General features: G+C 37.9%; 2 protein-coding genes across 2 annotated transcripts; both read left to right on the top strand.

Annotated features, from left to right (window-relative positions):
• The first annotated feature begins 1,097 nt into the window (after positions 1-1,097).
• On the top strand, positions 1,098-4,124 carry LOC141590215 (uncharacterized). The gene is made up of 3 exons (XM_074410822.1): positions 1,098-1,256; positions 1,564-1,758; positions 3,372-4,124. Exons 1-3 carry the CDS (start codon positions 1,098-1,100, stop codon positions 4,122-4,124), a joined length of 1,107 nt encoding a protein of 368 aa, XP_074266923.1.
• A 12,300-nt stretch (positions 4,125-16,424) lies between these two features.
• LOC141590214 (uncharacterized) lies at positions 16,425-17,084 on the top strand. The gene has a single exon (XM_074410821.1). The coding sequence runs from the start codon at positions 16,425-16,427 to the stop codon at positions 17,082-17,084; it is 660 nt and encodes a 219-aa protein (XP_074266922.1).
• The last annotated feature ends 3,364 nt before the right edge of the window (positions 17,085-20,448 follow it).

The raw sequence follows: 20,448 nt of genomic DNA, 5'->3' as shown, positions 1-20,448 counted from the left end.
TATGTTCTGGAGGACCATCCTTATACAGGGGGAGTTTTTACTTGGTTCAATAAACAAACTCTTAATCCTATGTGGGCTAAACTGGACAGACTTATGGCTAATTCCCATTGGTTTTTGCATTTTCCTTCCTCTCATGTGGCTTTCTTGGCTTCTGGTATTTCTGACCATACCCCTATTCTACTGACTGTACCTGATGCCTCCATCAGCCATAAATCTTTCAGATACTTAAACTGTTGGGCATTGTCCCCCACCTTCAAGGATAGTGTTACCAATGGATGGGTTTCTTCTGGTTATGGCAGCAAAATCTATTCCCTTTTTACTAAGCTCAGGGGTCTTAGAGGACATCTGAAGCAGATTCACTTCTCTGAGTTCAACAGTCTTTCTAATAGAGTCATAGCTGCAAAGGATAAGTTGACTGAATGTCAGGTTGCTCTTCAAACATCTCCTTTAAATCATTTGTTATTAAACCAGGAAAAGCAGCTATTACTCTCTTATACCAGACTTAAGAACTCAAAGTTGAGAGTTCTGGCCCAAAAAGCTAAGGTTCAGCATTTGAATCTTAGTGATAGTAATACAAAATATTTCTATGCATGTATTGCTGCCAGGAAATCCAGGAACACTATAGGTGTTATTGTTGACATTCAGGGTCACTTGTGTAAGGGTCATGAACAGGTGGCCAAAGCTTTCCTTAATTACTATGTTGGCCCGCTAGGTACTGCTGAGGATGTTACTCCTATTCCTATTTCCCTCTTCTCCTACAATACTTTATCCCAGAGCTCTCATTTGTGTGAGCCTGTTACTCATCAGGAGATTGAGAAAGCTCTTTTTTCTATTGATAGAAATAAGAGCCCGGGAGTGGATGGATATAATTCTGGGTTTTTTCAGGACACTTGGGCCATAACTGGTGGGGATTTTAAAGCTGCTGCTATGGAGTTTTTCAGAAAGGAACAATGCCTCGTGCTGCTAACTCTACCCTTATTGCATTGATCCCTAAGAATGACTCGCCTAGCTCTGTAAAGGAGTTCAGACCTATCTCTTGCGGCACAGTTTTCTATAAAACTGTGAGCAAGGTCTTAGCAAATAGGCTGAAATCTGTGATGGGTGACATTGTGGGTCTGGAACAGGCTGCCTTTATGGAGGGAAGAGACTTATTTGACAACTCTATGCTCGCTCATGAATTAGCTGCTAAATATAATAGAAAGCTCTTAACTCCCAGATGTATGCTCAAGGTTGACATTCAGAAGGCTTTTGATTCTGTGAGTTGGGAATATCTGGCTAGTTGTCTAAGATTATTTGGTTTCCCATCTCAGTTCACCAAATAGATCTTAGCTTGTGTCATTTCCTCCTATTTTTCCCTCAATGTCAATGGGGTTACTGAAGGGTTTTTTCCTGGCAAGAGAGGGCTTAGACATGGGGATCTCCTATCCCCATACTTATTTGCCTTGTGCATGGAAGTTTTGTCTAGGTTATTGAGGTAGCTACCTTCTTACTCAGGATTCTCCTACCACCCTAAATGTGTGCAACTTAATCTTACACATCTGGTCTTTACTGACGACTTATTAGTGTTCACCAGAGGTGACCTCCCTTTCCGTTACTGCTGTGAGTAAGTGCCTGGACCTTTTTGCTTCAATCTCGGGGCTCAGGGTTAATCCCATGAAAACCAATCTATACTTTGGTGGGGTGCCTCCTCAGCTAAAGGCTCTTATTCTCTCTGCTACTGGTTTTCTTGAAGGAGAGCTTCCTGCGAGATTGATGCATGTACTTTATATAAGGTTTTTACCTCATTTTTACACGCATTTCTGTACTTTTTATGTAGCATCTAGCTACAAATACCCCCGAATATTCTACTTTGGTTCGTTTTATGTAATTTGCAGGAATTAACCAAAGAGGAGCTAAATCGAGCCTTAATTCGTCCCATTTGCATGTATTTATGGAGAACGAGGAGCCGGAGCTTGGAAATCTAACATTTGGAAGACGCGTGAGCTGGATTCGGGAAGTATTTCAAGGTTTAACGTGCTTAAATAGCTCGATCGAGTGATTTATTACTCGATCGAATGCTTTATATGCTCCAAATTGCTCGATCGAGCAGTCCAAGTTTATACAAGATAAGACATTGCGAGAAGTACTCGATCGAGTGGTTTAATTCCACTCGATCGAGGGGTTTTGTGCTCAGTTGCTCGATCGAGTGGTTTAATTCCAATTGATCGAGTGGTTTGTCCTGCTATTGTTTATTTTCCGCCTAATTTCGTATGGGCTTTTGTAATTAGTCCATAGATTAGGTTTAGAGTGGATTTTTCGTATAAGACTAGAAGAGTGAACAACGTAACTCCTCTCTTGGCTCTCCCTTCTCTTCGACACTCTTGGTTCTCTGATACATTTTTACTCTATACTTTTCTACTCGGAATTAGATTACGATTGGTACTATCATTCTTCTTTTATCTTTTAATTATAATTACTATTGCTATTGTGTTGTTGTTTTCCCCTATTATTTCATCTCTACCTTATTCGATCTTTATTAGTTCGCTTTAATGTTTAGTGTTAATTATTTATATGTTGTTTTTGTTAATTCGATGATGAGGCGTAGCTAATTCCTTTAATATGTTAGGATTAGGGAAACCGTGGTAGAAACATGTTAGGATCGATATGATTAGGTTAGCTTTGCGACAAGAATTGTATTAAGCAATATAATTGTGTTTAGGTTGAATGAATGCATGCAGGAGACCGATTAATTAGTTACCCCCGACCTGGATCGAAAGATTGGAAAGGAAGGCTTGCTTAATTACAATAGGTGACACCTAATTAGGGCGAAAGCTAAGTTAGGAAGACCCTAGGGCGATTAGAGACCGAAAGGGTATAATCGTAGGTTTAAGGACCGAAAGGTGACGACCTCGCTCTTCTTATCAATAATTTAATCGACTCAGTTGATCCGATAGTGTAACTGCCACGGTAGACCGATTCCTAGCATATTTCCCACTTTTATCTGATTTACCCCTGTTTTTCTTCCTTATTTTCTGTACTTTATTTCTCTTCCTTACTCTCATTAGTTTAGAATCAATCATTTAAAACCCCCCATTTTGGTTACCGAGACGAACTTAGACAAAGCTGACATCTTCCCATCTCCCTGTGGAGATCGACCCGACTTCCCTAGCTATATTAGTTAGAGCCAGTTGGTATTTTTGACAGGGATACGACTGACATTTCAGAAATATTTAGGACTACCACTTTTCAGTGCTAGGCTTACTCAAAGACACTTTTAGCCCATGCTTGACAAAATCAAAGACAAGATTTCTCATTGGGCTAACCACTTGCTTAGCTACTCAGGTAAGATTGCTCTGATCAATTCGATTATTTTTGGGCTTCAAAATTTCTAGGAGGCAAGTATTTTACTGCCAAAGGGGATTGCAAAGAAAATTACAAGATCTTGTATGCGTTTCCATTGGGGTATTGCTGATGGTCATCAAAAAATGATATTTAAGAGTTGGGACAGTATGTGCCTTCCTAGAAAAGAGGGTGGAGTTAACATCAAAGAAATTCTTAGCTGGAACAAAACCCAACTTATGACATGGATTAGGAAGCTTGAATTTGATTCCAATACCATTTGGGTTAAATGGATAAAGGTATACATTCTTAAGGGCCAAAGTATCTGGGAATTCCAACCCACGGCAGCTCACTCCTGGGCTATTCACAGTTTAATCTCCTGCAGGGATACTATTATTCAACACACTGGTTCATTGGTTAATGCTAGAAATTTACTCTGCAAACCTGATTTTATAATTCAGATTTATGAAGTCCTACGCCCTAAAGGACTTCCCTTATCTGCTTATAAGACTCTGGGTGATACTTTAAATTTTCCTAAATATACGGTGATAGGCCTTCTTGCAGTCCAGAACTCTCTCTCTACACTTGACAACTTCTGTCTGAGAGGGATCCCTCTTGCTAACAGATGTGCATTGTGTCAGTGTCAGACTGAAAATAGAAATCATCTATTTTTTGAGTGTGCTTTTTCTTCTGTGCTCTGGCTTGCTGTAGCCAGGTGGTTTTGTATCCCTGCAATTACCAGTTTCCCTAGATTGCTCAGATGGTTTAAGGAATGTAATCGGGGTGTGAGTTTGTTCAAGAGATAGTGGAGGTGTGCTTTTCTATGTGCAGTTTACCTGCTATGGCATAAGCGTAAAAGACGTATTTTCATGGATAAGGCTACTCAAGTAGAAGCACTCATCTGACGAGTCAAGTATTTAGTAACCCTAAGGTCTGCTAAATACATGGTTTCTTTTGATTGAGTTGGTGTTCTTTTTTTATGTAATAGGTGGCCATACTGGCTTTCCTTGTAGCGAAATGTAGGATCTTGTATTGCTGTCTTTTGATTATTATTAATATATGATCCTAATTCTCTGCAAAAATAATAATAATAATAATAATAATAACAACAACAACAACAACAACAACAACAACAACAACAACAACAACAACAACAACAACAACAACAACAACAACAACAACAACAACAACAACAACAACAACAACAACAACAACAACAACAACAACAACAACAACAACAATAATAATAATAATAATAGTAGTAATACTAATAATTTAATATAATTTAAATTCGGATCGTGTAAATTCAGTTCAAATCCTATAAGTTCAGTTCAGATCCTATAAGTTCAGTTCAGTGCAGATCCTATAGGTTCATTTCAATTCAGATCCTATGACTTCAGCTCAGTTCAGATCCTATAAGTTCAGTTCAGTTCAGTTCAGTTCAGATCAAACCCGTTTCAGTCCAAAAGAACAGGGCCTTGGTGTAGTTGTTGAACATTAAGATAATATTATCAAATTTTGTTTTAAAAATTGTTAGTTCGTTATAAAGTTTATGAGTTTATTTATTTAAACATTAAACTCAAAAAAACTACATTATAACCCAAAAAAAATTACATATAAACTCGGAAAAATATGAGTTTTGACGTCAGAAAACTAAAATGTATAAACTTTATAGAACTAAAAAAAAACACATAAACTCAAAATCTCATTAACTGTGAGGTAATATATCTGATGTATAGTCCTTTTTTCCAAATTTACTGATTAGAAGGAATTTAGTACGAGTTAATTGGTTAATTTTCTGCGGTATGAAGGTTTTGAAACGAGTAAGTGTTCTTTAGTCTTTACTGAATAATTGATAACTAGCATTGTTCTTGAGACGGTTAAGTGTTCTTTATTGAAGTTTTCAGACGATTAAGTTTTTAAGACAGTTTGATGGAAATTAATTTTGACTTTGATATATGTAGAGGTTAACCAAAAATTTTGAGGAGAAAGGGGAAAAAGAAAGTCGGTCAAGACTCTAGAGAGCATAACGTTTATACACCCTCCATTCCAATCTTTTTTATATAGTTGTTGAATATATGAGTTATATTTTAAGGGTAATGATAAATTCACTGTCGTTTTACTAATGTCACTCAAGTTGTTAAAGAGTGAATAATAATTGGGCGATGACGATGGTACGGTGCTACTGGGTGGCGCAAATCTCAGTACCACCCAAATAAAATAATAATTTGAATTATCAGTTGAAAAGATCATTTAATATAATTACTCCCTTCTTACTAAACAAACACTTGGTATACATTTGAATTATTCCAAACTCATACCTCATTTCTTAGTTGGGTGAACCAAACACCCATGAATATCATTCTATACCTAAAGTTTTGACATTTTATTAGGAAATTGCAAAATATCATTAAAAGTGCCAATACGATAAATATACTCTTTATTATCACTAATTTATTTAACTAATGTGAATATATGATTCAAAATATTTGAATTTGTCTGAAATTAGATAGAAACGATCGAAAAGGATACGAGTTGGTGAAAAAAGAAAACCCTCTCTAAAAAAACCCAAAAACTCAGCCGCTTTCTCGCTGGCGGCCTTACCGCACCTCCATAGGTCGCCGACGAGAGGCCTTTTCTCTCTTTCTTCGCTTTTTTGAGTATATCTCTCTTTTTAGCTTTTTGTTGAACTTTAGACGCTGTTTTACGAACTCTTTATGCCTTCCTTGCTTTGAAATGCGTGTTTTGCAGGTTACTTCACCCGATCGAGTAGTTTTCTACTCGATCGAGCGCTTTTTGGGGTAATTTTCACTCGATCGAGTGATATTTGTCCTCGATCGACCAAAGCCAAAACCACGTTTACTCGATCGAGCAGTTTTCTACTCGATCGAGTCCTTCCATTTACCAGTTCACTCGATCGAGCAGTTACAAGTTACTCGATCGAGTGGTTCGTATTCCAGCAGCTATTTTACGTCTATGGAGCTACTGCTTGACTTTCTTTGACCGCCCATGTTCATGGTCGGTTTGGGGAGGTCTCTCCTTATGACATTTTGTAAGTTTTCCGACTCCACTTCTCCTCTTCTCTTTAGTTTGCATTTCTTTCCCTGTTTTTGGTACAATGAGGGCATTGTACGGTTTGGTTTGGGGTGGTATGCATCCATATCTATATCTGTCTGCATGTTTTCTTGCATTTTTGCTTGCACGTTTAACTAATTTCTAATGCATTGTTGTTTAAATTACTTCGAAAAAATCATAAAATTCAAAAAAATAGAAAAATTTCAAAAAAAAAACAAAAAATTTCATGTTTAATTTGAGTCGGAACGTTTGAACTTTGACGCTACATTGAATCTTTACTTGAGCCTTGCATATTCTTGACATTTAGTTGGCATGATTATGTGCATGATCTACGAGTTTTTGTTTCTCTCTTATCTGAACGAATAGACTTGATTCATCATATCGGCAAGCTACATTACATTATGAGGTTAGAGCTTTATAAACTGGTGACATTCATGACCGGTTTCGTTTAGGATGTGAGTAGTACTCTCTTTAAGGCATGTAACATCAATTTGCATAAGCATGAGTCTAGTCTTCTTAATACCTGTATGCATTCGGTCTGTGGATGGTGACACATCTTAGGAGAGACAGTCCCCTTTATTTCATTCTACCTATGAGCCCCACATAGCCAAATTGCCTTTTTGTCCTATCAGCTACTTTCTATAATACCTACCCTAGCCAAGCTAGTGACGAGTAGTTGTTGGAATGTTTTATTGCAATATGGTTATTCTATCTGATTTTAGAAGATGGTGGAAGAATTGAAGGGAATGAAAGAAAAAGAATTGTTGGATGAAAAAAAAAATGAAAAAAAAAAAAGAAGAAACGGAAAACGAAAAGAAGAAAAGAAAAAAATAAGTCATGTGAAAAAAAAAGAACGAGAAATTGTATGAACAATTTTTACTCCCATGTTTCATCTATACTTTATGGGGAGTTGACAAGTATTGGTTTTTAGTGAGTTTAATGCATGGAATTTGCACTGATTTATTTTGTTACATTGAGTATGAAGATGGGATGCAGTTATATTTGGATTCGTTGTTGCTAGCCTGGCTATTAACCCCACATATCCAAATTCATTTTGGCCTCTTCTTACCCATTACCTCACTCACCTAAATGTAAGTCCGCGGCATGTGTCTTGGTCACTAGTATGGTTGGAATGCATATGTATGGTTGTAGAGACTTTATTCATGTTAACTGCATGCGTGTTCTTATAGGTCGAGTTAGGTGAGTGTCTTTACTTCTGTCTATCTTTCACATATATACTCACCTTGTGCCTAAATTTGAGTGACGAGCGACCCGTGAGAGTCCGATAATCTTTTGAATCTTGCAAGGTCGACGGTTCAGTAAGTTTGGAACATTCGTTTAACTCGTTTGCATTTCTCATTTGCCACTCTGTCATTTTGTTGCATTAAATTGGTTTTGGTGGGTGATTTGTAGCTGATACATTGGTCCCGTTCCACTGTTCTTTCTTAGTTGCATTCATATTTGCTTGGGGACAAGAAAAGGTTTGGTTTGGGGACATTTGATGCGTGTACTTTATATAAGGTTTTTACCTCATTTTTACACGCATTTCTGTACTTTTTATGTAGCATCTAGCTACAAATACCCCCGAATATTCTACTTTGGTTCGTTTTATGTAATTTGCAGGAATTAACCAAAGAGGAGCTAAATCGAGCTTTAATTCGTCCCATTTGCATGTATTTATTGAGAACGAGGAGCCGGAGCTTGGAAATCTAACATTTGGAAGAAGCGTGAGCTGGATTCGGGAAGTATTTCAAGGTTTAACGTGCTTAAACAGCTCGATCGAGTGATTTATTACTCGATCGAATGCTTTATATGCTCCAAATTGCTCGATCGAGCAGTCCAAGTTTATACAAGATAAGACATTGCGAGAAGTACTCGATCGAGTGGTTTAATTCCACTCGATCGAGGGGTTTTGTGCTCAGTTGCTCGATCGAGTGGTTTAATTCCACTCGATCGAGTGGTTTGTCCTGCTATTGTTTATTTTCCGCCTAATTTCGTATGGGCTTTTGTAATTAGTCCATAGATTAGGTTTAGAGTGGATTTTTCGTATAAGACTAGAAGAGTGAACAACGTAACTCCTCTCTCGGCTCTCCCTTCTCTTCGACACTCTTGGTTCTCTGATACATTTTTACTCTATACTTTTCTACTCGGAATTAGATTACGATTGGTACTATCATTCTTCTTTTATCTTTTAATTATAATTACTATTGCTATTGTGTTGTTGTTTTCCCCTATTATTTCATCTCTACCTTATTCGATCTTTATTAGTTCGCTTTAATGTTTAGTGTTAATTATTTATATGTTGTTTTTGTTAATTCGATGATGAGGCGTAGCTAATTCCTTTAATATGTTAGGATTAGGGAAACCGTGGTAGAAACATGTTAGGATCGACATGATTAGGTTAGCTTTGCGACAAGAATTGTATTAAGCAATATAATTGTGTTTAAGTTGAATGAATGCATGCAGGAGACCGATTAATTAGTTACCCCCGACCTGGATCGAAAGATTGGAAAGGAAGGCTTGCTTAATTACAATAGGTGACACCTAATTAGGGCGAAAGCTAAGTTAGGAAGACCCTAGGGCGATTAGAGACCGAAAGGGTATAATCGTAGGTTTAAGGACCGAAAGGTGACGACCTCGCTCTTCTTATCAATAATTTAATCGACTCAGTTGATCCGATAGTGTAACTGCCACGGTAGACCGATTCCTAGTATATTTCCCACTTTTATCTGATTTACCCCTGTTTTTCTTCCTTATTTTCTTTACTTTATTTCTCTTCCTTACTCTCATTAGTTTAGAATCAATCATTTAAAACCCCCCATTTTGGTTACCGAGACGAACTTAGATGATACCTGTCGAAGTGAGTACCAAAAATAATATTTATAAAACCAAACTACTACTAGCAAGCGGTAGTAAGGGTCGATCCGCAGGGAGGTAGGGAGATAATAGTTGTTCCTATTTTAGTCTATGGGTAACAAATAAGGGGGGTTTTGATTGGAGTAAGTCTAAGTCTAAATGCGAAAACAAATGAGCAAATAATGAAAATAAACGTAAACTAATGATAAAAGAAAGAGCTAGGATGATCGGGTCACTACAGCTTCGATGGCACATAAGTCTAGGTAAGTCTCGAAATACAGTCGTGGGTGATGGGTATGACAAGTCCTCTCGGTCCAAGTCAACTAATAGCCCCTTTTGGTCTATGCTATCAGTCCCTAGGTGTCACTAATGCTAACTTTCGTTCTTGACTAGTGATCCTAATGCCTAAATTACATTATCTTTCGATCTAGCAATTTAGCCGTCTTAATTCGTTAATTTAAGTCCTTCCCTATCTTTCGATCTACGGGTTGGTCAAAACTAAGCATCTAACAAATCTCCGCTAGGTCTCATTGATAGATATTGCACTTAACGATTCAAACGAAGCAAATCAAACACGAAGTCAGTCGATCGACCAGCTACCCCAGTCGATCGACCAACCGGCTCAGTCGATCGACTAGTTAAGCCAGTCGATCGACCAAGCCCTAATCCGAGGGTAACCTATTCTAATGCCATCTACGCTAATAGCTCGCCTACATCCTAGCAAAGGTGATTTAGCTACACATACTAGCAATGATAACAACAATGAAATTGATGAAATAAACAGAAGGATTCATGCTTGAAATAATAGAACAAACAATTAACATAAACGATGAATCGGTTTAGGGAACTAGCTAGCAATTTCTATACTAAGAAAGCAATAAAAATAAACTGAAATAAGAACAAGGGAATACCGAAATTGCAGAGGAAAGATTAAAAACTCAAACGAAAATCCCTTGCAAAACAATATTTCCGAACCCTAATTACTGTCTAAAGAACTGTATGTAAACTAAGCTAATGAATAGATGATTAAAAGGTAGGCAGGGGTTACGTTAAATAAGAGAGTCACGTAAAACCCTACTCGAAAACCTAATTACAATTGGGCTTCTAATCTCGATCTTTTATTTTGCGTCGACCGTTGTTCATCGATCGACCATAAGCATCAATCGATCGACTGAGTAGCAGCGAACAGTAGCTACTGAACCCGTGGGGTGGTCGATCGACCACTTGGACCAGTCGATCGACCAAGAGTCTTTGTATGAGAATAGCATTCTGACGATTCCTGCAGCGCGCACCGATCTTAAAACAGCTGCCATTTCTTCGTTACTTGGTCAAATCAAGCGTTCTATGCGGCGTTGGAAAGCTAAGAGGAAAGGCTTTCACCTCCAATTGGAATCACTCGATTATCAGGTCTAGAACTCGAGATATAGCCATCTGAATCAGGCTGCAATGTCGAGAAGCACTTCTTTGCTTCTTAAACTCGTACACACCCTTTCTTTTGCTATCTTTAGGCATTGAAACGCGCACCAGGCTCATTCCTCGAGTCAATACTCCATGTCAAATGCAATGCTAAGTACTTAGGGACGGATTCGGCTCGATTTCCGCTCAATTCTTCATATTTCTGCAATAATGGACAAAAACACGAAAGTAGAGGAAAATAGGGAAATAATGGCATATATTGCACATTTGAGCTCTGAAATGCGTGTAGAATAAAGTGTGAAACATCATATTTTAGACACGCATCAAATCTCCCCAAACCAAACCTTGCTTGTCCCCAAGCAAGAACTAGACTCGATCCTAAAACCTAATGGAACGAGTTCAATCTCAGAGCGAAATGCAAACTGTAAAGCCTAAACCAATTTAATGCACAACTAACAATCAATTAGCAATATAAATCATGCAAACGAGTTATGATGTCGTTAAAAACTCGCTGAACCATCAACTGTAGAGACTTATCAAATCGGACTCTCACGGGTCGCTCATATCACTCAATAAAGCACAGGTGAATAATGTATAAGATAGAAAGAAGTAATTTTGTAGTGACTCTCACCTAACTACGACCTATAAGAACATGCCTGCAATTTAATATGAAAATAATCTCTACAACCGTACATATGCATTCCAACCAAACAGATGACCATGACACATGCCGAGGTAAATATGGATATGTGAGGTAATGGGTAAGAAGGGCTAAAAAGAATTTGGATATGAGGAGTAATAAGCCAAGCTAGTAACTTCAATCCAAACTATAAGCGAATCCCAACTTCAAACTCAATGTAAATGATACAAGACGGTGCCAATTCAAGGCACAAAGCTCACAACCTCCATAAAAGTTAACTCCCCAAAGAATATAAATGAGAACATGGGAGTGAAAATCACCAAATCGTAATAATTGAAACATGTGATTTTTTCGATTTTTATTTTTCTCGGGATGCAGTCGATCGACCATGTGGAGCAGTCGATCGACCAGCTTCTACAGCACTCGTTTCTTTTTTCTTTTCTTTCTTTTTCGAGTCATTTTTCTCTTCTTTTTTTTTCAATTCTATTTTTTCTTTCTTTCCTTTTTCCTTCATCTTCCCAACATCATCTCAAAATGAGCTTATAACCAAATCGCAATAAAATATTCCCAAAAATACAAGTACTAGCTCGGATAAGGTAGGCTAATTTTAGACTGTAGTTTATGGGACAAAAGAGGCTAAATTTGGCTATGAGGGGTTCATGGGCAAAATAAGAAAAGGGAAACCTCTACCACATGTGTCAACAAACCACAAACCGAATGCATACAGGTATTAAGCAGATTAAGTTCATATTTATGCATATTTATGTAACATGTCTCATAAGGAGTAACTACTCACATTCCTAAATGAACTGGTCATGAATGACACCAGTTATAAGGCTCTAAATCTCAGAAAGTGATGTGGTTTGCCAAAAATCAAAGTCAAGTTATCAAGTTCAGCAAGAAATTTAACGAAAACTCGTAGATATGCATATATGATTCTACTAATAACATGTCAATTAGCAAGGCTTAGGCGTAAACAGCTGCAAATGCAAAATCATCATGGAAATACTACCGTTCCGACTCGACCTATATGCTAAAATAAACATGCATTTTTTTGAATTTTGTTGAAATTTTTCAAATTTTTTTGAATTTTGATGTGTATATGCGAAATGAAATAAACGATGCAAAGCAAGAAAGTAAACGTGAATGCAAGCAAATATGCGACGCAAAACCCTTCCCCAAACCGAATCGCACAATGTCCCCATTGTGCAAAATCATGTAATGAAATAAAAAGAGAAACGGGAATTTGCGAGAAAAAATAAATAAAACACAATGACATAAAGTAAAGACTTGGGAACTCACAAGACTTTAAGCGCAAAGAAAGGAAACCTCCCAAACCAGGCGTGAGCTAGGAGGTTTCAAAGAGCGCAGATGCTACCAATAAAGACCTGGAAAGACAAACAAAAACCACGCATAAAACCGAGAAAACAATTTTAAAGCGGAAAAATTGTGCACAAATGAGACAATAGAAGAAATAGATAATTCGACGGAAAATAAAGTGGAGTAGAAGACTCCCTTAGGTCCGCATATCGACCAAACACAGCAGGGGAGAGGTCGTGAATGAAAATAGCAGCAGCAGTGGTCGATCGACCACTTAACCCAGTCGATCGACCAGGTGGGCGTGAATGCTCCTGTAAACTCCGCAAATCGCCGATCGACCATACAATCGATCGATCGATCGAAAACATCTGCGGCGTCTTATTTCTTCGGAATTGCTCAATGATTTGAGCTAACAAGCTCTAAATACCTGCAAATGCACAATAATACGCGCCCAAAATTGCGCAAAACCCAGAATAAAGTCTAGAGTACTTAAAAATCCTAAGCAAGGGAATTAAAATGCGAAGTTTCGCGCACACAAAAGCAATAAAAAGTCTAAAGCAGTAAAGAGTCTTTAAAAAGTCTAAGAAACGCATAGATCAACGGAAACTACGGAAAATCTCCGACCAAGGCTTCTGTCTACATGAAGTAGCTTCCGCAGTGCTCATCTCAGAAGCTGGGCTCCACTCTACTCCAACTGGGATGCTCAATGGATCATCTCTAGCATCCTCCCAAGCATGGCCATCATCTCCTAGCTCCTCACACTCAAGATCTGACTCCGAAATTTTGACTGGCTCCTTCTTCTTGGGCTCCTCATCTGGAAAGACTGGTGCCGACCAAAGATGAGGTAACATTTGATAAATTTAAAGATGTCGTGCGTAGTCTTAACGTGCAAATTCCTTTCTTAGAGCTAGTTAATCAAATACCTGCATATACGAAGTTCATGAAACAGTTGCTAGCTAAGAAGAGGTCTTTGAATGTTGTGGAGTCAGTGCATTTAACTGAAGAGTCTAGTTCATACTTAACTCACACTGCTACTCATAAACTGTCTGACCCAGGTAGTTTTTCTGTCCCATGTAGTATTGGTACCTTCTCAATCGAGAAGGCATTATGTGATCTAGGGGCTAGTGTCAGTGTCATGCCTTTGAGTCTGGCTAAGAAGTTGAAATTAACTAGATTCACTGTTACTGATATGACTGTGCAAATGGCTGACCGTTCTGCAGTTCAGCCAGTAGGGGTCTTAGAGAATGTGCCTGTTCAAATTGAAAAGTTCTTTTTTCCTGTTGACTTTGTTGTTTTGGATATTCCTGAAGATGTCAACACCCCAATTATTTTGGGAAGACCGTTTTTGCACACTGCTGGTGCAATAATTGATGTAGGGGAAAGAACTTTGAAATTTAAGGTAGGGAAGCATTCTATTATGTTTGCCCAGTCCCCTAGGAAGAAAGACCCCATGTGGCCCATGACCTGTAATATGATTTCTGAAAAGAAATCTTATTTTGTGCTTTCTGACATTCCCACTTCCTTACCTGTACCTATTCCTGTTATGACACCTCCGCCCCAGATTGGGAGCAATATGGAGGACAATTCTCTTGTTTTGAATGTTGCAGGAACCGGTTTGGGGAAGGAAGAACCGCTCGCTGCTCCAGCTGAGAAGGAGCCCATTGTTCAAAATTTGATACCTGTCGAAGTGAGTACCAAAAATAATATTTATAAAACCAAACTACTACTAGCAAGCGGTAGTAAGGGTCGATCCGCAGGGAGGTAGGGAGATAATAGTTGTTCCTATTTTAGTCTATGGGTAACAAATAAGGGGGGTTTTGATTGGAGTAAGTCTAAGTCTAAATGCGAAAACAAATGAGCAAATAATGAAAATAAACGTAAACTAATGATAAAAGAAAGAGCTAGGATGATCGGGTCACTACAAAGCCGATGGCACATAAGTCTAGGTAAGTCTCGAAATACAGTCGTGGGTGATGGGTATGACAAGTCCTCTCGGTCCAAGTCAACTAATAGCCCCTTTTGGTCTATGCTATCAGTCCCTAGGTGTCACTAATGCTAACTTTCGTTCTTGACTAGTGATCCTAATGCCTAAATTACATTATCTTTCGATCTAGCAATTTAGCCGTCTTAATTCGTTAATTTAAGTCCTTCCCTATCTTTCGATCTACGGGTTGGTCAAAACTAAGCATCTAACAAATCTCCGCTAGGTCTCATTGATAGATATTGCACTTAACGATTCAAACGAAGCAAATCAAACACGAAGTCAGTCGATCGACCAGCTACCCCAGTCGATCGACCAACCGGCTCAGTCGATCGACTAGTTAAGCCAGTCGATCGACCAAGCCCTAATCCGAGGGTAACCTATTCTAATGCCATCTACGCTAATAGCTCGCCTACATCCTAGCAAAGGTGATTTAGCTACACATACTAGCAATGATAACAACAATGAAATTGATGAAATAAAATGTAAGGATTCATGCTTGAAATAATAGAACAAACAATTAACATAAACGATGAATCGGTTTAGGGAACTAGCTAGCAATTTCTATACTAAGAAAGCAATAAAAATAAACTGAAATAAGAACAAGGGAATACCGAAATTGCAGAGGAAAGATTAAAAACTCAAACGAAAATCCCTTGCAAAACAATATTTCCGAACCCTAATTACTGTCTAAAGAACTGTATGTAAACTAAGCTAATGAATAGATGATTAAAAGGTAGGCAGGGGTTACGTTAAATAAGAGAGTCACGTAAAACCCTACTCGAAAACCTAATTACAATTGGGCTTCTAATCTCGATCTTTTATTTTGCGTCAGACCCGTTGTTCAGTCGATCGACCATAAGCATCAATCGATCGACTGAGTAGCAGCGAACAGTAGCTACTGAACCCGTGGGGTGGTCGATCGACCACTTGGACCAGTCGATCGACCAAGAGTCTTTATCTGAATAGCATTCTGACGATTCCTGCAGCGCGCACCGATCTTAAAACAGCTGCCATTTCTTCGTTACTTGGTCAAATCAAGCGTTCTATGCGGCGTTGGAAAGCTAAGAGGAAAGGCTTTCACCTCCAATTGGAATCACTCGATTATCAGGTCTAGAACTCGAGATATAGCCATCTGAATCAGGCTGCAATGTCGAGAAGCACTTCTTTGCTTCTTAAACTCGTACACACCCTTTCTTTTGCTATCTTTAGGCATTGAAACGCGCACCAGGCTCATTCCTCGAGTCAATACTCCATGTCAAATGCAATGCTAAGTACTTAGGGACGGATTCGGCTCGATTTCCGCTCAATTCTTCATATTTCTGCAATAATGGACAAAAACACGAAAGTAGAGGAAAATAGGGAAATAATGGCATATATTGCACATTTGAGCTCTGAAATGCGTGTAGAATAAAGTGTGAAACATCATATTTTAGACACGCATCATTAGACAAAGCTGACATCTTCCCATATCCCTGTGGAGATCGACCCGACTTCCCTAGCTATATTAGTTAGAGTCAGTTGGTCTTTTTGACAGGTATACGACTGACGTGTCAGAGATATTTAGGACTACCACTTTTCAGTGCTAGGCTTACTCAAAGACACTTTCAGCCCATGCTTGACAAAATCAAAGACAAGATTTCTCATTGGGCTAACCACTTGCTTAGCTACTCAGGTAAGATTGCTCTGATCAATTCGATTATTTTTGGGCTTCAAAATTTCTAGGGGGCAAGTATTTTACTGCCAAAGGGGATTGCAAAGAAAATTACAAGATATTGTATGCGTTTCCATTGGGGTATTGCTGATGGTCATCAAAAAATGATATTTAAGAGTTGGGACAGTATGTGCCTTCCTAGGAAAGAGGGTGGAGTTAACATCAAAGAAATCCTTAGCTGGAACAAAACCCAACTTATGGCATGGATTAGGAAGCTTGAATTTGATTCCAATACCATTTGGGTTAAATGGATAAAGGTATACATTCTTAAGGGCCAAAGTATCTGGGAATTCCAACCCACGGCAGCTCACTCCTGGGCTATTCACAGCTTAATCTCCCGCATGGATACTCTTATTCAACACACTGGTTCATTGGTTGATGCTAGAAATTTACTCTGCAAACCTGATTTTATAATTCAGATTTATGAAGTCCTACGCCCTAAAGGACTCCCCTTATCTGCTTATAAGACTCTGGGTGATACTTTAAATTTTCCTAAACATACGGTGATAGGCCTTCTTGCAGTCCAGAACTCTCTCTCTACACTTGACAACTTCTGTCTAAGAGGGATCCCTCTTGCTAACAGATGTGCACTGTGTCAGTGTCAGACTGAAAATAGAAATCATCTATTTTTTGAGTGTGCTTTTTCTTCTGTGCTCTGGCTTGCTGTAGCCAGGTGGTTTCGCATCCCTGCAATTACCAGTTTCCCTCGATTGCTCAGATGGTTTAAGGAATGTAATCGGGGTGTGAGTTTGTTCAAGAGATAGAGGAGGTGTGCCTTTCTATGTGCAGTTTACCTGCTATGGCAGGAGCGTAACAGACGTATTTTCATGGATAAGGCTACTCAAGTAGAAGCACTCATCTGGCGAGTCAAGTATTTAGTAACCCTAAGGTCTGCTAAATACATGGTTTCTTTTGATTGAGTTGGTGTTCTTTTTGGATGTAATAGGTGGCCATACTGGCTTTCCTTGTAGCGAAATGTAGGATCTTGTATTGCTGTCTTTTGATTATTATTAATATATGATCTTAATTCTCTGCAAAAATAATAATAATAACAACAACAACAACAACAACAACAACAACAACAACAACAACAACAACAACAACAACAACAACAACAACAACAACAACAACAACAACAACAACAACAACAATAATAATAATAATAATAGTAATACTAATAATTTAAGATAATTTAAATTCGGATCGTGTAAATTCAGTTCAAATCCTATAAGTTCAGTTCAGATCCTATAAGTTCAGTTCAGTTCAGATCCTATAGGTTCAGTTCAATTCAGATCCTTTAACTTGATTCAGATTCGAGATCCTATAAGTTCGATTGATTGATTCGAGATCAAACTCGTTTGATCCAAAAGAACAGGGCCTTGGTGTAGTTGTTGAACATTAAGATAATATTTTCGAATTTTGTTTTAAAAATTGTTAGTTCATTATAAAGTTTCTGAGTTTATTTATTTAAACATTAAACTCAAAAAAATTACATTATAACCCAAAAAAAATACATATAAACTCGGAAAAATATGAGTTTTGACGTCAGAAAACTAAAATGTATAAACTTTATAGAACTCAAAAAAATACACATAAACTCAAAATCTCATTAACTGTGAGGTAATATATCTGATGTATTGTCCTTTTTTCCAAATTTACTGATTAGAAGGAATTTAGTACGAGTTAATTGGTTAATTTTCTGCGGTATGAAGGTTTTGAAACGATTAAGTGTTCTTTAGTCTTTACTGAATAATTGATAACTAGCATTGTTCTTGAGACGGTTAAGTGTTCTTTATTGAAGGTTTTCAGACGATTAAGGTTTTAAGACAGTTTGATGGAAATTAATTTTGACTTTGATATATGTAGACGTTAACCAAAAATTTTGAGGAGAAAGGGGAAAAAAGAAAGTCGGTCAAGACTCTAGAGAGCATAACGTTTATACACCCTCCATTCCAATCATTTTTATATAGTTGTTGAATATATGAGTTATATTTTAAGGGTAATGATAAATTGACTATCGTTTTACTAATGTCACTCAAGTTGTTAAAGAGTGAATAATAAATGGGCGATGACGATGGTACGGTGCTACTGGGTGGCGCAAATCTCAGTACCACCCAAATAAATTAATAATTTGAATTATCAGTTAAAAAGATCATTTAATATAATTACTCCCTTCTTACTAAACAAACACTTGGTATACATTTGAATTATTCCAAACTCATACCTCATTTCTTAGTTGGGTGAACCAAACACCCATGAATATCATTCTATACCTAAAGTTTTGACATTTTATTAGGAAATTGCAAAATATCATTAAAAGTACCAATACGATAAATATACTCTTTATTATCACTAATTTATTTAACTAATGTGAATATATGATTCAAAATATTTGAATTTGTCTGAAATTAGATAGAAACGATCGAAAAGGATACTAGTTGGTGAAAAAAGAAAACCCTCTCTAAAAAACCCAAAACTCACCCGCTTTCTCATTTGGCCCTCACCGCACCTCCATAGGTCGCCGACGAGAGGCCTTTTCTCTCTTTCTTCGCTTTTTTGAGTATATCTCTCTTTTTCTTTATCTGATCACCCGCTCCGATTGCTGTTCCGATTGATCTTAGACTATGTCTGCTCATTGTAACCGATTGATCTGTTGTTATTAGCTTTGTTTGGGTATCTTTGTTTGGGATTTCCTTGCTTTGGTTTGTTTCGACCATGGCTTCCAAATTACGTGCGGAATTTCTTCGTTGCTTTGTTTTTGTCCATGGTAGTACTCCGTTGGTGGACGATGATGCTTATTTTCATAAAGCTCTTTTTCAGGTGGATTTTTTCCCTCTATCTAATAAGATTAATGTCCTTAAAGACTTTGGTAATAACCTTTTTAGACAGCATTAGTTTGATTTTGCGGCTGACTGCTATGATAAAGCTTGTCGCCTTTTGAGATCTGCTCTCACTTACAAAATGGATCGTGATTTTCAATCGTCTATAAAGCTGGCTGTTTCTTTATCACTTAATTGAGCTGCTTGTGCTAATAAACTTCACGCGTTGGAAGGGGCTCTGATAATCTGTTCAATGGTTTTAAATTTCTTCCCTCGCAATGTTAAGGCTCTTTTCCGTACAGTTGTAGCTCTTAGAGGTTTGAATAGATTTTCAGAGGCTAAGTGTATGTGCATTGGAGAAGGCAAGCTTGATTGAACCGCATAATAGGGATGTTATTGAACAGTTGGAGGAAGTTAGGAATTCTCTCGTTTTTAATCAATCTGATCAGCACGTTGTCTTGGATTTGGACACAAGTGATGTTCAACACGGAAAAATTTAGTTTCTTCTCCCCGTTTACAATAAGTTGATGTGGTGGCAAGTTCGGCAGCCGTCATTACATGTTGTTCATCAGTGATGTCGTATTCTAGTAATGATGTTGCATCGTCTGTAGATACTATGGAGTTGGGTAGTACCTGTTGTGATAGTAATGAAGTTTGTTGTACCTCTATCTTAAATGTCGACATGAAACCTTGCTCCAATCAGGATTAAGAGGATCGGCTTTTCACATTCAAGAAAAGTGGCGGCGGTCATTCCAACCTTAGGATTGACACCCTCTTATAAAAACCTTCTTGAAGCTAAGACCATTTATGTTCACTAGCAAAAGCTTTTAACTATAATGACTATATGGGCTCACAACCTTCCTCAAAAGAAAACTTTTAACGGGAACTTCCCATGAAGAATTTTCAAGGGAAGCAGTAGTTCCCTCTTCCGGTCCTTCGGCTGAGAAGCTTAGTTCAATTCCAAATCTTGCGATTTCGGAGAACGTCGAGTTGGTGAAAGAAGAGGCTATATTTCATATCAATAAGAAGAAACGTCTAACGTCCGATGCATCTTCTATTAGCAAGGTCTCCACGGCTCAGTTTGAATTTACAGCAGTTAAAGAGCATTTAAGCAAGAAAGGTTGCTGCAAGGTGGAGCAGACCAAGTGTCGCGGCCAAATGTCATGGGCTACTGGTAATTTGAAGAAACGTTCTTTGGTATTTGTCAAGCTTTTTTCTTTTTGCAGGTACACTAAGACAATTGCATAAGGCAGGGGGAATAAAAGAAAGGACGCTCGCATGATTCAGTTTGATAACCATTACCATCCAC

The sequence above is a fragment of the Silene latifolia genome, chromosome 7 (assembly GCF_048544455.1).
Source record: "Silene latifolia isolate original U9 population chromosome 7, ASM4854445v1, whole genome shotgun sequence".
Classification (NCBI taxonomy): Eukaryota; Viridiplantae; Streptophyta; class Magnoliopsida; order Caryophyllales; family Caryophyllaceae; genus Silene; species Silene latifolia.
This window is presented reverse-complemented; position numbering and strand designations above follow the sequence as displayed.

Excerpts from the sequence above, each read along its gene's own strand:
- LOC141590214 (XM_074410821.1), top strand. The coding sequence starts at position 16,425 with ATGATATTTAAGAGTTGGGACAGTATGTGCCTTCCTAGGAAAGAGGGT.
- LOC141590215 (XM_074410822.1), top strand. The coding sequence starts at position 1,098 with ATGGGTGACATTGTGGGTCTGGAACAGGCTGCCTTTATGGAGGGAAGA. Across the intron at positions 1,257-1,563 it reads TTCAGAAGGCTTTTGATTCT|TGTTCACCAGAGGTGACCTC; the intron begins GTGAGTTGGGAA and ends ACGACTTATTAG. Across the intron at positions 1,759-3,371 it reads TTCCTGCGAGATTGATGCAT|GAGGCAAGTATTTTACTGCC; the intron begins GTACTTTATATA and ends CAAAATTTCTAG.